Below are 22,085 nucleotides of genomic sequence, written 5' to 3'. Positions count from 1 at the left end.
GAATAGCATCGGGGATAGGGTGCAACCCTGTCACACTCCCTTCTCAACCACTACTACTTTTTCATGCCCTCAACTCTTATAACTGCCATCTGGTTTCTGTACAAATTGTAAATAGCCTTGCGTTCCCTGTATTTGACCCCTGCCACCTTCAGAATTTGAAAGAGTATTCCAGTCAATGTTGTCAAAAAGCTTTCTCTAAGTATGCAAATACTAAAAACATGACAACATACTAAATTAAAATAAAAGACTGAGAGAAATACATGTAGCAAAACAAAGAGGAAATAGGTCACACTAACAGGGCCAAGACAGGCGCAGATCACAGCAGAATTATGTCAATGGACAGCTATACATAAAATCCAAAGGGGGGAGAGGGCATAAAAGAATGGAATACTGACATAAACAAATTGAAGGACAATGACAAGGCACAGGAGTTTGTCAGTAAGCTTCAAAGCAGATCTGAGGTTCTAACAATGGAAGACAATCTCGACACTGATGGTCAGCAGCAGCAGAAGTGAATGGAAAAAGACAATAAGGAAGAAAAATCCATAATTCTCATAAGGATATGAGCAAAAAGTGAAAAATAAGAGTAGCAAAGGACAAACACCTACAGAAAGATAGCAACAAAAACAAAAAAGCATATGAACTGAAAACTAAAAATTTGCTCAGAAGGAAATAACGAGAACATGTAGATAGTCTAATTAAAAGAGCAGAAAAGCATACAACTACAGTGAATGCAAGAGATTTTTACAGGTCAATTAGGTTCTTCAGAAAAGGATATACACCACAGATGTATGGCATTAAAGATGAAAGTGACAATACAGTTTTGTAAAGAACAAAAGGTACGGAAGTTAGGAAGGAATATTTTGAGGAGCTTCTAAATATTGAAGATGGAAGTACAGAAATGGTGGAACAACATAAATATCAGAAATCGGATCCCTTAGTTGCACTGCCAATAATGAAAGAGACAGCACATATACAATAAAATACTACAAAACAAAATTACAGGGAGAGATGGAATAACAGATGGGCTACTTAGAAAGAGAGTAGATACAACTGTGAAATAAATACAAAAACTTGTGGCCAACATGTGGAACAAAGAAAGAATTCCACATGAGTGGGCACAAGTGATCTAAGTATCAGTCCATAAAAAAGTGATAAACAAGAATGCAGGAATTATAGAGCCATCTCATAAATTAGCACAGCTTACAAGGTATTGTTCAAGATTATCCACAAAATACTTGGAACCATATTTAAAAGAGATAATGAATGACAAATGAGTGGAATTTACAAATAATCGATCCACTACTGACCACATATATGTACTGAGAGATGCCATGTCAGAATACTGTGAATACAGCAATGCAATTACAATACTGTTTGTTGGGTTTAAGCACGCCAATGATGGTATACACACAGAAAAGTTGTGAGAGACAATGCTGAAGTTAGGAATACCAAAGATGATTAAAAATCTTGTAAATGTTCCACTGAAAAGCTCAAAAGGGACAGTGAAAATGCATGGAGAATATTTCAGGGTCTTGGTCATAAAAACAGGGGTCAACTATGACATGGAATATTACACCCCTTATTCAACGTTATAATATAGGAAGCACTGGATGCAGCAAGCAAAGCAGTACAGCGAATTAGAACAGGAATAACAATGAACATACTGCTCTTTGCAGATGATGCACCACTAATCACTGATAATCTAGATGACCTGAAAATACTTGTAAGAATGTTATTTAAAGCAGCAAAGGAAGTTGGATTACAGATAAATGATAAGGGAAAAAATCATGAGGATGGAAAGACATTATAAGACAAAAAGGTGTCAAGCTCTGCAGATTGATAAATATGTGTTTGAAAAACAGATGAGTCTAAATGTCTAGTAAACGACATAAATGATGTACAAGAAAGAGAAGGAAGGGTCAAAGCTACATCCAGAGTGTCGCATTCACTCAACAAACTAGTCACCGAAAATTGTTTCCAGAGAAACCAAAATATGGATATATAAAACTATAATCAGACCAGCATTACTACATGGGGCAAAAAGAGACAAATATACAGTGAGTAACATATAGAAATTTGAAAATTAAATGCTGTGAAAGATATTTGGACAATCATGAGGAAGGAGAATAGTGGAGGGAAAGGACAGGGAACATAGGGAGTTATATGACGAACTAGATGATGTTGCAGAAGCCAAGACAAAAAGACTGATGTGGGCAGAAGAGAGAAGGGATTAATATTGAGAGAAGTGCCAAGAGAAGAAACCTGAAGAATGAAGACCTTTAGGCAGACCAAAAATAAGATTGAGAGACCAGGTGGCCAAAGATCTTTAAATAAATGGAGCAAAGGAAGAAGATGCCAAGGACAGAATGCTGTGTGGAGGAGGCTACTTGATGAAGGCAAAAACTGACTGTGGTTTGTGGGGCTAGGAGAGTAAGATTACGAGTCGTACTTCAAGAGCCCCACCCCCTCAATTTTATAGGTTCACTCGAGGGTTTCAAAAATGACATGTTTTTTGTGATATACTACAAGTGGGGTGGATCAAAACTAGCAACGCGGTGACGTCTGTTCTCTAGTGGAGCGGCCTACCAAAGGCTTCTGTACCCCATGTCAGGGGCGGCCTGGAAATTATATCGCCAATCCGTTCTGAAGCAAGAGTGGCAATCATGCTTCTCACCTTCGAGTTATTATGTGTGACATTAATGTTAAATTTTCCGGAGTAATAGCCCCACAGTCGGATCTCCGGGCGGGAGCAACTTTGGTGTCCCAAACACCAAGAGGCGCTGAGAAGAAGATACAGACTCTCAAGTCTGTACATATAACTGTCGCTCTCTAATAGGCAACAACAGACTAGAAGAGATCGAGAAAGAGCTTACAAAAATCCACTGGAGTATTGTTGGTTTAAGCGTAGTACACAAAAAAGGGAAGACTGTCTCTGCACTCTGGCAACTTATTTTACTTTTGTGGCGACCCAGAAGGAAAACTCAATGGAGCTGGGTTGTTAATCAACAAGAATATTGCTGATAGAGTATCTGCCTTAGAAGGAACTTCCAGCAGGACAGCTCAAATGGTCCTGAAGGTGTCGAATAGGTATAAAATACAGATTGTTGAAGTGTACGCTCCCACCTCCAGACACCCTGACGAAGAAACTGAATCCTTTTATGAAAGTCTGGATAGCACCTGTAAAAAAGGTAGCGATTGTCAGTTCCAGATGCTCATTGGCGATTTCAATGCAAAAGTTGGCACCAAGAAACAAGGCAACACAGTGGTGGGCAACTAGGGGATTGATGACCGATACGATAGAGGTGAGAGATTAGTCCAGTTTACTGAATACACCAATGTCCATCATGAATACATTCTTTAAGAAGCACCCTGAGCGAAAATGGACTTGGAGGAGCCCAAATTTCAGTGTCGAAAATGAGACAGACTTTATTGTGTCAAACATTCCGCAGATTGTAAAAGACATATCAGTGCTAAATCAGTTCAACACTGGCAGTGATCACCGTCTTATGAGAGCAAGGGTTGAACTCAATGTAAGAAATGAAAGGAATAAACTTATGAAAGGGAAGAGAAAAACCTGGAAGAACATTCCTCGAAATTCCAATAAGTCCTCCAAAGCAAGTTCCACGTAACTAAAGATGGTGATTTGGCGGAAATGATTGTTTCAAGTGCACAAGAAGTCGGTGGCCTATGCAAAAAAAAAAAAAAAAAAACCAAAGAAATTCAGTGCCAAAACTGAAACCCTTTTACAACAGAGGAGAGAAATGAAAATCCAAACCAATTGCGACATGGTAGCATATTCCCAACTATGTAAGGCAGTGCGAAGAGAAATAAAAACTGACATACAGAAATTCACTGAAGACACCTTACGAGGAAGCTTGGAGAACAAGACAAGTTTAAAGTCGGCCAAACGCAAACTCACAATCTGTAAAAAGCAGATTATCGCACTCGATGGAAATGACAGTCGAATCACTGAAAAGTAGGAGGTTTTGAAGTTCATCCGAGACTTTTATAGCAATAAAGGGAAAATTTGAGTGTATCTAAATTAAATGATGTACCTAGTGTTCCAGATATACTCCCATCGGAAGTCAAGTGTGCTCTAGATAGCATGAAGAAGAAAATAGTGCCAGGTGATTATGAGCTCAGTGTTGACATCCTCAAATTGACAGGAGAGGTAACAATAAATCACTTGGCAAAAGTATTTACTTCCTGCCTGCACTATGCTTCAAGGCTAAGATTATTTTGATACACAAGAAAGGAAGTATTCACAATATTAAAAGCTACCGTCCTATCAGCTTGCTCTCAATTTTGTACAAAATTTTCACAAAGATCTTGTTAAACCGAATTACTTCCACCCTAGACTCAGCGCAACCTATAGAACAAGCAGGATTCCGAAGCAATTTTAGCACTACTGACCACATTCTGACCATTAGTGAAGTGATAAGCAGAGCGAATGAATACCAACTGCCTCTCTGCATTGCCTTTGTTGACTTTGAAAAGGTAATTGACTCCATTGGCCACGTAGCTGTCCTCCAAGCTTTGAGTGAGCAAGCTGGGACACTCGGATGTTTAGGACGGGCGGTAGGGACAGAGCATCGAGTGACATTATACTGAGTGCACTATCCGAAAATTACCTCGAGCAATTAAACAGAGAACTGACTCGTGGAGATAACATCTTGGACCTACTGATAACAAACAGACCCGAACTTTTCGACTCTGTAAGTGCAGAACAGGGAATCAGTGATCATAAGGCCGTTGCAGCATCCCTGAATATGGAAGTAAATACGAATATAAAAAAAGGGAGGAAGGTTTATCTGTTTAGCAAGAGTAATAGAAGGCAGACAATGTTGAGTGTTTATGGAAAAAGTTCAAGGCAATCGTAAAATGCGTTTTAGACAGGTACGTGCCGAGTAAAACTGTGAGGGATGGGAAAAACCCACCGTGGTACAACAACAAAGTTAGGAAACTACTGCAAAAGCAAAGAGAGGTTCACTGCAAGTTTAAACGCAGCCAAAACCTCTCAGACAAACAGAAGCTAAACGATGTCAAAGTTAGCGTAAAGAGGGCTATGCGTGAAGCGTTCAGTGAATTCGAAAGTAAAATTCTATGTACCGACTTGACAGAAAATCCTAGGAAGTTCTGGTCTTACGTTAAATCAGTAAGTGGATCGAAACAGCATATCCAGATACTCCGGGATGATGAAGGCATTGAAACAGAGGATGACACGCGTAAAGCTGAAATACTAAACACCTTTTTCCAAAGCTGTTTCACAGAGGAAGACCGCATGCAGTTCCTTCTCTAAATCCTCGCACAAACGAAAAAATGGCTGACATCGAAATAAGTGTCCAAGGAATAGAAAAGCAACTGGAATCACTCAACAGAGGAAAGTCCACTGGACCTGACGGGATACCAATTCGATTCTACACAGAGTACGCGAAAGAACTTGCCCCCCTTCTAACAGCCGTGTACCGCAAGTCTCTAGAGGAACGGAAGGTTCCAAATGATTGGAAATGAGCACAGGTAGTCCCAGTCTTCAAGAAGGGTCGTCGAGCTGATGCGCAAAACTATAGACCTATATCTCTGACATCTATCTGTTTTAGAATTTTAGAACATATTTTTTGCTCGAGTTTCATGTCGTTTTTGGAAACCCAGAATCTACTATGTAGGAATCAACATGGATTCTGGAAACAGCGATCGTGTGAGACCCAACTCGCTTTATTTGTTCATGAGACCCAGAAAATATTAGATACAGGCTCCCAGGTAGATGCTATTTTCCTTGACTTCCGGAAGGCGTTCGATACAGTTTCGCACTGTCGCCTGATAAACAAAGTAAGAGCCTACGGAATATCAGACCAGCTGTGTGGCTGGATTGAAGAGTTTTTAGCAAACAGAACACAGCATGTTGTTATCAATGGAGAGACGTCTACAGACGTTAAAGTAACCTCTGGCGTGCCACAGGGGATTGTTATGGGACCATTGCTTTTCACAATATATATAAATAACCTAGTAGATAGTGTAGGAAGTTCCATGCGGCTTTTCGCGGATGATGCTGTAATATACAGAGAAGTTGCAGCATTAGAGAATTGTAGCGAAATGCAGGAAGATCTGCAGCGGATAGGCACTTGGTGCAGGGAGTGGCAACTGACCCTTAACATAGACAAATGTAATGTATTGCGAATACATAGAAAGAAGGATCCTTTATTGTATGATTATATGATAGCAGAACAAACACTGGTAGCAGTTACTTCTGTAAAATATCTGGGAGTATGCGTGCAGAACGATTTGAAGTGGAATGATCATATAAAATTAATTGTTGGTAAGGCGGGTACCAGGTTGAGATTCATTGGGAAAGTCCTTAGAAAATGTAGTCCATCAACAAAGGAGGTGGCTTACAAAACACTCATTCGACCTATACTTGAGTATTGCGCATCAGTGTGGGATCCGTACCAGATCGGGTTGACGGAGGAGATAGAGAAGATCCAAAGAAGAGCGGCCCGTTTCGTCACAGGGTTATTTGGTAACCGTGATAGCGTTACGGAGATGTTTAACAAACTCAAGTGGCAGACTCTGCAAGAGAGGCGCTCTGCATCGCGGTGTAGCTTGCTCGCCAGGTTTCGAGAGGGTGCGTTTCTGGATGAGGTATCGAATATATTGCTTCCCCCTACTTATACCTCCCGAGGAGATCAGAAATGTAAAATTAGAGAGATTAGAGTGCGCACGGTGGCTTTCAGACAGTCGTTCTTCCCGCGAACCATACGCGACTGGAACAGGAAAGGGAGGTAATGACAGTGGCACGTAAAGTGCCTTCCACCACACATCGTTGGGTGGCTTGCGGAGTATAAATGTAGGTGTAGATGTAGAGTGGGAGCAGCATACGCTGAAGTGCTCAGGAAAATCTACGAGAATTCTTCAGCGTATGTTAACATCGGCGAATCAACTCAAGAATTCCACATCATGAGGAGTGTCAGGCAAGGCGATCCCATCTCCCCAAAACTGTTCTCTGCTGTATTAGAAATGGCTATGTCAAAGCTGAGCTGGGAAGGTAAGGGAATTAGAATTAATGGAAGAAGGCATACCAACTTGAGATTTGCTGATGATATTGCCTTACTGGCCAAAGATTTCACAGAGCACCAAAACTTAGTTATAGATCTTGCATCGGAATGTCCGTTGGTTGGCTTGAACATGAGCCTTTCCAAAACAAAAGTAAAGACCAACAAATGGGTCCCAGCTGGAGATGTGAAAGTCAAGGACAGTCTACTAGAAGAGGTCAGTGAATATGTCTACCTTGGCCGAAGGGAGACACACAAGGCCAGAAATCTATCGACGCATCAAGCTCGGCTGGCAAGCATTTGGGAAGAATTCAGCAGTATTCAGATAAAAAATTCCAGTAAATCTGAAGAAAGCAGTATTTGATCAATGCATTCTTCCTGTGATGACATATGGCTGCGAGACACGGACACTGAACTCATTTACAAAAGGGAAACTTACGACAGCACAGAGAGCCATGGAGAGATCAATGCTGGGCTATACAAGAAAGGTTAGGAAGAGGGCAGATGACATTCGGTCTGTGACAAAGGTTAATGACATCTTAGAGACAGTAGGTTCCTTGAAATGGCAGTGGGCTGGCAACATCGCAAGAAGAAAAGACAACAGATGGACAAAACTAGTACTGGAGTGGAGTCCGAGAGAGCACCGGAAGCCTAGAGGAAGACCACCAGACAGATGGGACAAGATCGCTGGTAACACCTGGCAGAGAACTGCCCAAGACCATCCCACTCGGAGAAGACTGCTGAAAGCCTACCTGAATCCACATCTCGAAGAGGCCACATCATTTAATGATTGAATTGGCTGCTGCTGATGATGATGATGACTACAAGCACAGCCATTAAAGCATCAAATATCTCTTAATTTCATTATTCCCATATTGAGAAGACACAGTCTATTGAAATCTACATTCATAAGTCTTTTGTGAAGATATCTGCAACTTGTTGCATGGAGCTGATATACTGAACAGCCAGACTTACCTCAATCTACAACTATCAAATTATTTTCAATATCTACATGCCTCTCTCATTTATGTTCCTATTTCTGTAACAGATGTATGCATGATCAATTATCTTCATAAATTGTTGCAGTTTCCACAAATATTTTAAATTCTTCAAGGACAGTCTTCAACCACTCAGTTTTTGTTGTAGCTGTTGACAAAGTAATATATTTTGCTCTGTTCAAGATAGTGAAACAGATGTATGCATCTTTGTAACTTGAGAAGCAGTATCTCCAAAAACATGAATGATGTATCCTGTTGCAGAGCTTTGGTGCTCTTCCCTTTCCCCCTTCATAATTAGCATAGCAGAGAAGAGCAATTTGAGTTTTCCTTCTCAGAACAGAGATCAACATCAAGCATCCATCAAACAATCTATTAATTCTCTGGATTTAAAAAAAGGCTATGTTTCCACAAGCATTTTCAATGAGTTTGGTTTCCATCTGTATCTTCCATACTGAATCTTTTCAATAAGTTTAGAAGATACACATACTGATTAAGAAACAGATTGCCATTGGTTCTCTATACAATAAGTCTCAAGAAGAATTTTGGTTCACCAATGTCCTGCATTTCAAATGATGTTTTTAGCTTATTTTTAATATCTGTTAGTATGTTTTTAAAGCTCTCAGCAATTAGAATATCTACTGCAGCAGATACATATCAGACTCATCAGAGCTTTCGACACAGACACACCAATTAACTTCAGACTGTTGACAACCGATTACCTTTCTAAAATTTTCAGATGTACAGTTCCTTTATTGATTCTACATACAAGTCTTTCCTTATTCTCAACACTATAGGACACTTTAACGTAATTTTCTTTACTTAGTTCTTCATGTAAGAACACATTACGTACATCCATTTTTCCACAAAAAGATCATGTTCATTCATCACGCTAAGAAAATTTCTCAATGAAGTGAGTCAAGCAACTGGGACATACGTCTCCTTGTAGTTATACCCCATTAACTGTGCAGAACCTTTAATAACCAAATGCGCCTCATGTCTTTCAATATTTCAAGCTTATTTTGAACACCTACTTGCTGTCAATGGCTGTTTCATTTTTCGAAGAGGTATATAAGCCCAAGTTCTGTTAGATGACAGAGTCAAATTCTTCCTTTACTCCTTTTACCCATTCATCCTCATCATGCTGATCCTTCACATCTACAAGATTCTGAGGTAAATTTTCCAATAAACGCTCCTACATTCATGGCTATTAGTAGCCATCCAGGTTTTCTTGTAAATCTATTGCTTTTCTGTTGAGATTCTGTTTCCTTCACCTCTTCTGAACTCACAGGCTCTTAGTTATCTCCAGCAGTTTGTTCAGTTTCCTAAAAATTAGTTCCATTCTGATGTCCGCAATCTTCTACTTTATACTGTCCATCTGAACAGTCTGCTTCATGATTAAATTATCAGTGCTTCCATCTTCAAATAAAAAAAAATAGTCTTTTCCAAAAGTTATACCTCTGCCAAATACCATACAATTTTATTTGAGAAACCACAATCATAATGGTACACTGCCAAACCATTCAAAGTGCCCAAGTTTGAATTGCTCATGAAAAGCAGTGAAGCTTACATTATACTAGGTACGTAAAGCTGGTTGAAACTTGAAATTGATAACACAGAACATTTTGTGGAAATTTAAAAGTATATTGAAAGGCTAGGCAAATGGGAAACGGAGGTGGTGTATTTGTCACAGTAGACAAGGAACTCCACCAAGGTAGGAACTGAAGGTGCACGTGAGATTGTTTGAGCAAGACTCCTTATCAGGGGTGGGCATAAAATGATAACTGGATCCTTCTATCGCCCACCCGACTATTCTTCTGATGTAACCAAAAACTTTAGAAAAAAACTTCAGTTCACTTGAACATAAGTTCCCCAATCATACTGTAATCATCAGTGGAGACTTTAATCATCCAATAATTAACTTGGAAAATTACAGTTTTGTTAGTGGTGGCAGTGATAAGATATCCTGCAAAACTTTACTAAATGCTTTCTCAGAAAACTACCAAGAACACATAGATACGAATCCCACTCACCATGGAAATATTTTGGATCTAATCATAACAAATACACGTGACCGCTTTGAGAATGTCCAAATAGGAACTGGTATCAATGACCATGACACCATTGTGGCAACAATGATTACCAAAGTACAATTAAAACAAGCAGAAAGATGTTCAGTAAACTAGATTAAAAAATCTAGTAGTGTCATATCTCAAAGAGGAACTTGAAAACTTTCGGCACAGAGCAGGAGGATGTAGAGGAACTATGGCTCAAGTTTAAAAGAATAGTTGACCATGCACTGGACAGATATGCATCCAGCAAAACAGTCCACAATGGGAGGAAACCTCCACTGTATACAGTCGGTGTAAAGAAACTTCTAATGAAACAGAGATTAGTGCATAATTGGTGTAGAACAAAGCAAAGAGCAGTTGATAGAAAGATGCTGCATGAAATGCACTTGGCTGCCAAGAGATCAATGTGTGATGCCTTCAGTGACTACTGTAGCAGAATATTGTCAAGTGGTCTTTCACAGAGCTCAAAGAAATTCTGTTTGTATGTAAAGGCTGTTAGTGGCACCAAAGTTAGTGTCCCGTCTCTACAAAATGATACAGGAACTGAAATTGAGGGTAACAAAGCAAAAGCTGAAACACTGGACTCCGTTTTCACATGTTGCTTTACAAAGGAACACCCAGGAAGTGTTCCCAATTTAGTCCTTGTAGCACTGAAAAGATGAATGAAGTAAGTATTAGTGTTAGCGGTGTTCAGAAACAGTGGAAGTCGTTAAAACTGAACAAAGTTCCAGGCCCCAGTGGAATCCCTGTCAGATTCTATACCGGATTTGCGATTTAGATAGCCGCTCTTCTAACTATTAACTATCATACATCCCTCGAACAAAAAACTGTACTCAGTCTTTTTAAAGAAAGGCACTGGTCACACCCATATACAAGAAAGATAGTAGACATGATCCACATTCCAATACGCTTGAGATCAATTGTTTTAGAATATTCTGAGCTCAAACATAATGAGATATATTGAACAGAATGTCCTCCTAACTATCAACCAGCACTGCTTTCGAAAATATCAACCATGTAAAACCCAACTCGCATCTTTTCTGATGACCTGCTGAAAACTTTGGATCAACGCAACTAGGTAGATGCAGGATTTCTTGATGTTTGAAGAGCATTTGATTCAGTACTATATCTATGCTTGATTCAGTACTATATCTATGCTTACTGTCAAAAGTACGATCAATGGGGTATCAGGTGAAATTTGTGACTGGACTGAGAACTTTTTGGTAGGGAGTATGCAACATGTTGCAGAAGCAACAAAAAAAGTGTGCCAAATCTAAATGAATGCAAAATCTCCAAGATTGGTGATCTTTTGTAGAAGCTCGAAATTTCGTGCAGACTTCAATGCAAGATGCTTATAATAGTTTCCATAACGAAACATCGTCTCAAAACCTGGTAGAAAACTCAAAGAGATTCTCGTCGTATGTACAGTATGCTAGCGGCAAAATAAAATCAATGCCTTCTCTGCACGATAGCAATGAAAATTGCTGTTGACAACAGTGCTACCAAAGCAGAGTTACTAGACACAGCCTTCCAAAATTTGTTCACCACAGAACAGGAAGTAAATATTCCAGAATTTGAATCAAGAACAGAAGCCAACATGAGTAGTTTAGAAGTAGATATCCTCGGAGTAGTGCAGTAACTTCAATCACTTAATAAAAGCAAATCTTCCAGTCCACACTGTATATCAATTAGGTTCCTTTCAGAGTATGCTGATGCAATAGTTCCATACTTAACAACCACAAAAACCGCTCCCTCAACAAAAGATCTGTACCCAAAGACTGGACTGTTGCACAGGTCACACCAATATTCAAGAAAGGTAGTAGGCGTGATCCTCTAAATTACAGGCCCGTATCACTAATGTCATTATGCAGCAATATTTTGGAACATATACTGTGTTCGAACATTATAAATTACCTTGAAGAGAATGGTCTATTGACACAGTCAACATGGATTTAGGAAAACATCGTTTTTGCGAAACAACTAGCTCTTTACACACGCAAAGGGTTGAGTGCTATTCACAAGCGATTTCAAATTGATTCCATATTTCTAAATTTCCAGAAAGCTTCTGACACTGTTCTACGCAAGCAGCTTGGAGTGAAATTTTGTGCTTATGGAATACCACCTCACTTATGTAACTGGACTTGTGATTTCCTGTCAGAGGGGTCACAGTTCACAGTAAATGATGGAAAGTCATCGAGTAAAACATAAGTGATTTCTGGTGTTCCCCAAGGCCCTCTGCAAAACAATTTAGAAAAGATATGTGTATGATGCAAAAATTGGTAATTGATCTTAAATAATGAGAAGTGCGAGGTCATCCACATGAGTGCTAAAAGGAATCCATTAAACTTCGGTTACAGGATAAATCAACCAAATCTAAAGGCCATAAATTGAACTAAATACCTCGGAATTACAGTTACATAAAACTTAAAAGCAAATCAAAGACTGTGTTATACCAGCAGAACACTTAGAAAATGTAACAGACCTACTAAGGAGACTGCCTACACTTCAATCCTCCGTCCTCTTTTGGGGTCAACAGAAACATCCGATCTCACGCGTCGGCTTTGACCCGTGACGTAAGGGTGTTTGGTGTGTGACGTCATTACGGCGCGGAGTTTGGTTTGTGAGTGTGGCGTGTTTGTAGATGTCGTGTTGTTGTTTGTTGTGCCCTCTGGTGGTATGTTCATGGTTTTCGTTTGTTTGGTGTGTTGGGCTCAGTTTGCTGTTGCTCAGTGGTGAGTGCTGCGTGCGTCTTTTTGAAGCGGAATTTGTATCAGAGAGTTAACGGTTTTGTGTGATGGTTAATGTAATGATGATTGCTGTACGTCGGGTGGGTTTGTTATTAAGTGTATTCGGTTGTGATTTTTTGTTCAGGAATGGATATGAAAGACAAGATTAATAGTTCTCGGTTGAGGGCTATGATGGGGGAGACAGCTTTAGAAGCTGATTAAATTTCTTCAGCTATTTAGCTTAATTGCCGAGGTCGTGAAGTGCGGTGTGTGCCGTGAACCTATGAAATTGGTTAAAGTTCCGGCCTCTCGGACCAGGGACGGTTACATGTGGCGCTGTCGCAAAGATGACATATGGCGTTCCATACGGCGCAGTATCTGGTTCGAGAAGTCTAGATTGGGCATGCGTGAGATTGTGCTTGTTACATATTATTTTTGTTATAGATCTCCACAGAGTTTTTGCGCGCATGAGACTGGTGTGAGTGAGAGGACTGTTTTAGATTGGTATTCCTTTTGTCGTGAAGTGTGTTCGGAATTTATTAAGTACAGGGGTAAGTTGGGGGGGGGGGGGGGGCATGGGGTGGTTGTGGAGGTGGACGAGTCACAGTTTGGGAAAAGGAAGTATGGGAAGGGGAAGTCTGTGGCTGGTCTTTGGGTGTGGGGGGGCTGTTGTTCCGGGGGGGTGGGGGTTCCGAATGTGTTTTTAGGGTTGTGGAAGGGAGGTCGAAGGCTGAATTAGTGGGATTAATTGAGGAATATATAGAGCCGGGGTCCACAATAGTTTCTGATGCTTTTTCTTCTTATAGGGGGTTGGGTGAGAGGGGATTCAATCATGTAGTAGTGAACCATAGTTTAGCGTTTAAGAATTATGAGACAGGGGCTTGTACTAATACAATAGAGGGGATGTGGGGGGCGGTTAAGTCAGTTCTTGGGAGGGGGAAGAGGCGCTCTTCCAGCCTTCAGTCTCATTTAGATGAGTACTGTTGGCAGAAGAGTGTCCCAGAGGGCTATTGTATTGTTCGGGTTTTCTTAAGGGCTGTGGGTAAAATGTATAGGCCAAAAGTGGTTAGTTAGGGTGGGCTGGGTAGGTGGGTGGGTGGCTGTGGTTCAGGGTGGGGTGGGTGGTTTATTTTGTTGTATAGTGTTTGTTAAGGTGGGGGGGGGGGGGGGGAGAGGGGGAGTGTGTTTGTTTTTTGTTTTAGTTGTGGAGGATCTATTTTGTTGAAGTTTTTGTTGAGTTGTAGTGTGTGATTGAGATGTTTTTTATGTTGCATTTGGTTTTTGTTTTTGTGGGTTTTTTATTTTGGGGTTGGGGGGGGGGGTTGAGGTGTGGGTGGGTTGGGTTTTTCTTTTGGTTCAGTATTTTTTTGTTGGTTTGCACACGCGTGTGTGTGTGTGTGTGTGTGTGTGTGTGTGTGTGTGTGTGTGTGTGTGTGATTGTGGCGGCCAATCTAGTTTGTGGGGCTGGAACTTTCTTGTGGTAAGTTCTCATATTTTTGTTTTTGGCGTATGTGTTGTGTATTGGGGTATAGGGAATTGTTTCATTGAAATTTGTGGCTGTGGAGGTTGGTATTGGTATTTGTATTGGGAGATGTTTTTGAGTCACATAGGTCAAGGGTAGTGGTCGATCCTAAGTTATGGGATTGGGAGCTGCTGTTGAGCTATATAGTTGGAGGGAAGTGTTCAATCTCAATGTTTGGTGGAGTATGTTGATTTTTGCAATGGGAGATGGGATCGGGAGCTGCTGTTGAACTATATAGGTTAAGGGAAGTGTTCGATCCCAATTTATGGGATCGGGAGCTGCTGTAGATATATGTAGGTGAAGGGAAGTGTTTGTTCGTAATGTTTTGCGGTGTATTTTGATTTTTGTATTGGGAGATGGGATCGGGAGCTGCTGTTGAGCTATATAGGTTAAAGGAAGTGTTCGATCCCAATTTATGGTATCGGGAGCTGTTGTAGATATATTTAGGTCAAGGGAAGTGTTCGATCCCAATTTATGGGATCGGGAGCTACTGTAGATCTATATAGGTCAAGGGAAGTGTCCGATTCCAGATAATAATGTGTTTTGTGGTATTTGGTGAGGTTTGTGATGTCGATTTTTTTCGTCTTGCGTGGTTTTGTATGGCGGTGGGTGGCTAAATTTGTTTATATTTAGTTTCTCCCCACCCAAACCCCCCCAATTTCCCACGCTTGTCCCGTTAGAGTCATTAGGCTTTTTGTGAAACCTGTGTGTGTGTTGTTTTTCTATGTATTTTCGTCTTTATGATACGTATGCAACGATTTTATATCCGCCATATTGGAATTGTCGTTTATGGTTGTTTCCGCCATATTTGTGACGTCATGGGTCAAAGCCGATGGGTGGGATCAGACGCTTCCGTATTTCCCTCTTTAGGAATACTGCTGCGCTGTCTGGAATCCTTACCATATAGGATTCACAGAGTACATTGAGTAAGTTCAAAGAAGAGCAGCATGTTTTGCATTATCACGAAATAGGGGACAGAGTGCCATTGGCATGATACAGGATTTGGGGTGGAAATCACTGAAACAAATGTGTTTTTCGCTTTGGTGGAATCTTCTCACAAAATTTCAAACACCAACTTTCTCCTCCAAATGTGAAAATATTTTGTTGACGCCAACCTGCACAGAGAGAAACGATCATAGTAAACTAAGGAAAATCAGAGATCACACGCAAAGGTATAGGTGTTCGTTTTTTCTGCGTACTGTTCAAGATTGGAATAATAGTGTGTTATTGTGAAGGTGGTTCAATGAATCATCTGACTGGCACTTAAGTGTGACTTGCAGAGTATCCTTGTGGATGTAGATCTTGGATGGTGAGTCATTGCCAGATGTAGAAGTAACTTCGGGTGTGTCCTAGGGAAGTATGCTGGGACCCTTGCTGTTCAGGTTGTATATTAATGACCCTGCAGGCACTATTAATAATAAAAGCAGGTTTTTTGCAGATGATGCAGATATCTATAATGAAGTACTATCTGAAAGAAGCTGCATAAATATTCAGTCAGATACTAATAAGATTTCAAAGTAGTGGAGATACTGGCAACTCACTCTAAATGTTTAGAAATATGAAACTGTAGATTCACAAAACGACGAAACATACTTTCCTATGACTATGATATCAACGAGTCACTGTTGGAATCAGCCAACCCATACAAATACCTGGGCATAACAGTTTGTACGGATGTGAAATGGGTTGATTAGATAGGTTCAGTCGTGGGTGAAGCAGGTTTATTGGTAGAAAGCTGGGGAAGTGCAATCAGTCTACAAAGAAGACTGCTTACAATCATTCGTGTGACCCGTTCTAGAATATTGCTCAAGTGTGTGTGATCCATACCAAATGGGACTAACAGGCGATGCTGAACATATACAGCGAAGGGCAGCACAAATGGACACAGGCTTGTTTAATCTGTAGGAGATTGTCATAGAGATACTGAAGGAATTGAACTGGAAGTCTCTCGAAGATAAGACGTAAACTATCCCGAGAATGTATAGTAACAAAGTTTCAAAAATCGGTTTTAAATGATTACTCTTACTACAACCTCCCATGTATAGCTCACATAGGGATTGTGAGGATATGGTCAGAATAATTACTGCACGCAAAGAGACATTCAAAGGATCATTCTACATGCACTCCATACGTGAATAGAAAAAGAAGAAACCCTAATAACCAGTACAAAGGGATGTACCCTCTGCCATACATCTCACGGTGGCTAGCAGAATATAGATGTAGATCATAACAGAAATGTTTGCTTTCTGAATTCAGTTATCTTGATGGCTTGCAAATGAATATAAACACATGCCTCAGCATCAATCTTTCTTTTTTGTGCCATGGACTTCGAAATAATAGGATAATGCGAAACTTTTATTTATGTTTTATTTTATGCACAAGGCCTTATAGAAATATGAAATAATTTGAATACTTTACACTGTAACTCATCACCTGGACATGCCTGGAGAGAGGCTTACAATGAAAACATGCTAAGTGGGCAACAGGTCAGAGGATCCTGCTGGCCAAAGTAGTTACACACCTTGGAGAGCATTTTGGTGGTACAATATACATGTAGAAGTGCACTGGGTTGTTGGAGAGGCACATCGCCTTGTTGGTGCATGAACGATAGCAAAAAATGGCTCTGAGCACTATGGGACTTAACATATGAGGTCATTAGTACCCTAGAACTTAGAACTACTTAAACCTAACTAACCTAAGGACATCACACACATCCACGCCTGAGGCAAGATTCGAACCTGCGACCGCAGCGGTCGCGCGATTCTAGACTGAAGCGCCTAGAACCGCTGGGCCACACTGGCCGGCGAACGATAGCACAACAGGCTGAATGATTATTGGGTGTACCAGCATTAAATGTTCCCTCTACATTCACCAGAGGAGAACGACCATTGCAAGATATGGCTCCCTACACCATGATGCTGGGTGTTTGCCCTGTGCCGCTGTCTTATACACTCCAGAGTTGATGCTTACCCCCATAACACCATATACATGTATGGCCATTATTGGCATCAAGGTAGAGGTGACTCATCTCCAAAGAAAAAATGTCTCCATTCATCCATTCGGAGAAAACAAGTGCCTACCATGACACCAGTGGAAGTGGGCTGCATGATGTTGGGGAATGGGAGAAAGCCACACAAGATTGTAGCCCTGCTTGACAAGTGACAGTTGCAAGTGGTTCTCGCTGATATTCCTGGACCAACAGTCACTAATTTGTTGTGAAGTCACAGTGCAGTCCAAAACGGCGCTTTGCAAGAGACAACAGTCTTCGCATACATCTGTGTATTGCCTCTGTCTGGACCCAGGCTGACAAGCGTGTGCACCACTGGCAACAACATTGATGCACTGAGGAGACCTTTCACTTGTAGCACAATTCTGCAGTATGACAACCCAGTCTCCCAAAGGCCCACTATAAACTCTCCTCAAATTCCATCAATTGCACAAACAATTCAATTCACATCCATGTTGTTGTCCCATGATTACAATGTTGCAGGCACAGACAGAACTCCATATACCATGGCAAACTGGCTGCTACTGGCTCTGGAAGTTGCTGTGAAGTTTGCAACATTGCATGGCTGATAACACAGTTCCTTGTTTGTTTGCAGTGCTGCATGTTTGATCATTGCATTAACTGCCATCTTTTAGTGTCCCATGTAAGTATGGAACACCTTAGTCACTTGAGTCAAAGTGTTCCTTTTTCATTTTCCAGTAGGGTAAATAATATGTTCTGAAACACTTCGTCAAATGTTTCCCTATCACCTACACAGTATGTTTCTCAATTTTAGTTGCTTATAAAAATGTGCACATTAAATATGAAGTGAACATTGGAAATTATTAATACTTTCAGAAAAGGTTAATATTTATCATGAGGAGAATTAAATACGGAGAAAACAACGACATTGGCTAATCTAGACATAGTGGGATGTCACAGCTCAATTATTTACCATAATCTTCATTCCACATCCATATTCACTGGCTTACCTGACTTGCAATCAAAATGTTGGGTCAAGAGCAATGTTCGACCATTGACTTTGGCCACTGACGTAAAGATTAAGAGCTACTGCCATGTAACTTTTGGTGCACATATTTATAGTTTTGTTCTTAATTGGCAAAGCCTATGAATGTGGGCAAACGAAAAACCGAAACAGATTGATCTGTAGCTTAGACTGAGTATAGATTTGCAGACTGGTCTGTACCTTAGCCCTTTTGAAAAAACTGCCAATAACATTACATTACACTCACCATATTGTTTACAGTGTTTATTGTATGCTTCCTATGTCACCAATCAAAGTGGAGGACTTGTGTCTAACATTTCTCTACACAAAAAATGTCAACTTTTGGTATTAGTTAATAGCGTGATAATATTCCAACACATTGACATCATTAAAATGGCCTTGAGAAACAACATGTGGTTGATGTCCCTAACAAGCCATTAGCAAAATAAAATATGATAATTACCTAGATCTACAGGATAAAAAGGAGTTCTGAGCTGGGAATGATTTTGTCATTAATGGTTTCAAACCCATAACAGACTTAAAAATATCAGACCACAATGAGAAAATACAGTTTCAATCAGGGTAATGAGTATAACTATGCAATGCATTATAAGCATATAAACAAGACATGACTACCCAACCTATGCCTTGGACTACACTGCATCTCAGTATGTTATGAGAAGCTTTAATGGATCACATCTCTATTTGAGCTATGTTCCAGTAAACAACATAATCTATGCAATCACCTACAAGAAATAAACTACATACCATAAACTAAACACAGCCAACATACGCACCGAAACTTCCAAACAAAAGCATCTACATTGCCGTCTACATAATGTATGACGTCACACTTCAAAAATATACCAATTGCTCTTGTAATAAATTTCATAACTAGACAAAAAGTATGCTGTGTTAAAGACGTGGCTTTTAAAAAAATATTTTTGCTGCTAACGTTTCTCTTTGTTCAGTCACATGCAAGTACACAAATAATCACAGGAATCAGCAGAATAGGTGAAGTGTGGACAGTGATGTGCAAGCAAAGTAGCGCAGCATGAAATACATATAGCCTATGTCACTGTGAGTTTTGAGAAAAAAATTGAACATTTTTACACATATATTATGCGATTACACTTATATTTACATGTTACTGCACAGCTTGATATGTCTATTACCATTGCATGTCCAAGGTCAAGTAAATATAGTAAGAGTTACGTTATGCTCCCACCCCTGCATATTTTATTTGATGCAGGCCCCTATCACAATGGTAAACAAAACGCAATGAAACGCCTGTCAGAAATTTGTTTAGCATCTAATGTAGCTTTTCTGAATTTAGCTTGCAGAGTACATTCAATATGGTGTGAACGGAGGAATCTAAGTATGTGACCTGTTACCACAAATTTATCTCACGTTCACATAGATTATCTTCGCCAACTCATAACCAAACCTTCATCTTCCAATCCCACCTAGAACTCGATGATGAGTCCCATTCTTCTTTACAGAGTGTAGGGGAGCGACGCGGGAGACCCGCGCTGCCTTACTAGGCAAGGTCCTAGTAGAGGTGGTTTGCCATTGCCTTCCTCCAACCGTAATGGGGATGAGTGATGATGATGACGACGACACAATAACACCCAGTCATCTCGAGAACTAGAACTCGAACTACACTAAACATCTGACTATTAGCACATTTGAGGGCCGGGTGGGGGTGATGGTGGTGTAAAGGGGGCAAAATGTGTCCCAATTACACTTTCGGGATGAATATTGCATTTACTGTCTCACACATTTGCTTACACTATTCCACAAACGGTAATATAAACAAAATACTGGTTTTAAAAATTTACACATAAACTCAATAATATTTGACATTCTTGACCTGTCCATCTTTAATTCAGATTCAGGAACTGTAAACCCTTCAAACATGTTTATGTTAAAAAAGCAAAAGTTATTTCAAAATATAAATTCCAAGTCGTTTTCCACTATACTACAACTTACAACGTAGGCCTACTTGACACTTACTCCATATGCAAACAAAAAGTTAAACCCCTATAGCTCTGATCTCATGCTCACTATCCAGTTCTTGGCAATATATCCCACTCCCCTGGATTAAAGCTATCTGGATAAAGTTTGTACACTGGCTGCGAGTCACGCAAATTGCAATAGCGCAACTTGAATACGTCTGTCCAAAGGACACATCACGATGAATACAAATTTAGTCAGTTCGTATAAAATTCCACAGTGGTTATGCAAAACCTGCCTGCAATGGGCACATATCAATGCCCATCTCCAAACTGACTACCTATTATCAACTACTGTCATTTACGAAAAGAACAATCCTATCAACAAACAGACATAACCGAAGCAAGCAAAAACAAAACATGTCACTTCAGTATGCTAAGGGGCGAATTTCAAAAATTCAAGTTTACAAATCGTCTAGACAACCGTATTTCTTCAGTAGACAGATACTGTTTCATTCAAATGAAATCTCACCGGAAAGTACCCATATCAAGGCATCAACAATCATTTTCAATTTTCACTGGGAATACTATGACTAACGTAAAATTTACTGCAAACTGTTCAAGACAGTTACTAGGTCCAACGGAACTGAGAAATAATGACCACGATGTGTTTCAGAAATACATATCATTCACAACAATGTCGCTTTCTAATGTCAAAAAACACAAGAAAGTGTCAACAAACCTTTATGTTTTCCACTGAGATGAAAAATCAATTCTTGAAGCAAAGAAGTAAATGTTTCACTGTTTACATCTGAGCACCAGTCTTTAGCTAACGATAACACATTATCTTCATATTCTTTATACGACATACTGATAGTTCGCGTGCCCTCCCGCCCTTCATTACAGTTGACACTGTCTAACGCACGAGAGCAGATCCACCTAGCGGTAGCTACTGAAGCTAATTGATAGTAACATCTTTAACGTTGCTGATCTGTAATACCTTAGACAGTGATGGGGGAAGGTGCATGTGGCCAGTGAAAGATTTACGCGGAAGATATTTCTTATTGTCAGACCAACTGGCATGACAGTGAGCCAGTAGAGTGTACCTACAGACCACATGACTGCCCGATATGGGAGTAGGAACTTGCATGTGCATTTTCGCTGCATATGGAAAAACGTCTTTATTACTTATGACTACATTCAAAAGTTACCCATAATGGAGATTTATCGTGGAGCACTTTTTAATATCTTTGGAATTTCATCTGTTTGTGAGCTATTTAATTTGCTTCGCGAAAGTAACAGAAAGCAAATTCAGCTTCATTGCCTGTAATGCTTAATAACCATTTTATTCCAATAACCAACTATGAACGTTACAAGAATATGCGTACAAATCGCTGAGAGGTGTATGCATACTGACATTTTTGCTACAGAAACAAGCTCAGTTGGCCATTGTTGATTTACTGTCTTGAAAGTATCTTATCTGTGGAGTAAACTTTTCACTATAAATGAAGAGTCCTAAACAATGACGCTATGAACGCCCGAAGATTCATATAGTAAGTATACTAATATCCACAATACTGCAGCATATGCATAACCCCGACAATTTTATTTTAGACAGGATTAGTTTATTACGTACAATAACAACGAAATTAAAATTTAACATTCTTTGATAGAGACAGGTGGGGCAGCTATTTCTTAGAAGTTATTTTTGTTCAAGCCCACTTCAGATACCAGGACATTCTTTGTACAAAGTCCTGGTCAATATGCAAAGCTA

At 40.0% G+C, this 22,085-nt stretch overlaps 1 protein-coding gene across 6 annotated transcripts in view; it reads right to left on the bottom strand.

Annotated features, from left to right (window-relative positions):
* The window catches only part of LOC126161894 (gamma-tubulin complex component 3-like), a 310,528-nt gene extending 289,272 nt beyond the window's left edge, over positions 1 to 21,256 (bottom strand). For all 6 annotated transcript variants that reach the window (XR_007534969.1, XR_007534968.1, XM_049918039.1 and 3 more), the window contains exon 1: positions 21,054 to 21,256. Coding sequence is in view for 4 of the 6 variants with exons in the window: in XM_049918039.1 (XP_049773996.1) it covers positions 21,054 to 21,180 (127 nt within the window). In the remaining 2 variants the exon portion in view is untranslated. The remainder of the gene's footprint in view (positions 1 to 21,053) is intronic.
* Between the last annotated feature and the right edge of the window lie 829 nt (positions 21,257 to 22,085).

The sequence above is a fragment of the Schistocerca cancellata genome, chromosome 2 (genome assembly GCF_023864275.1).
Source record: "Schistocerca cancellata isolate TAMUIC-IGC-003103 chromosome 2, iqSchCanc2.1, whole genome shotgun sequence".
NCBI classification, from domain to species: domain Eukaryota; kingdom Metazoa; phylum Arthropoda; class Insecta; order Orthoptera; family Acrididae; genus Schistocerca; species Schistocerca cancellata.
The sequence above is the reverse complement of the archived record's forward strand: the minus strand, read 5'-3'. Positions and strand labels throughout refer to the sequence as shown.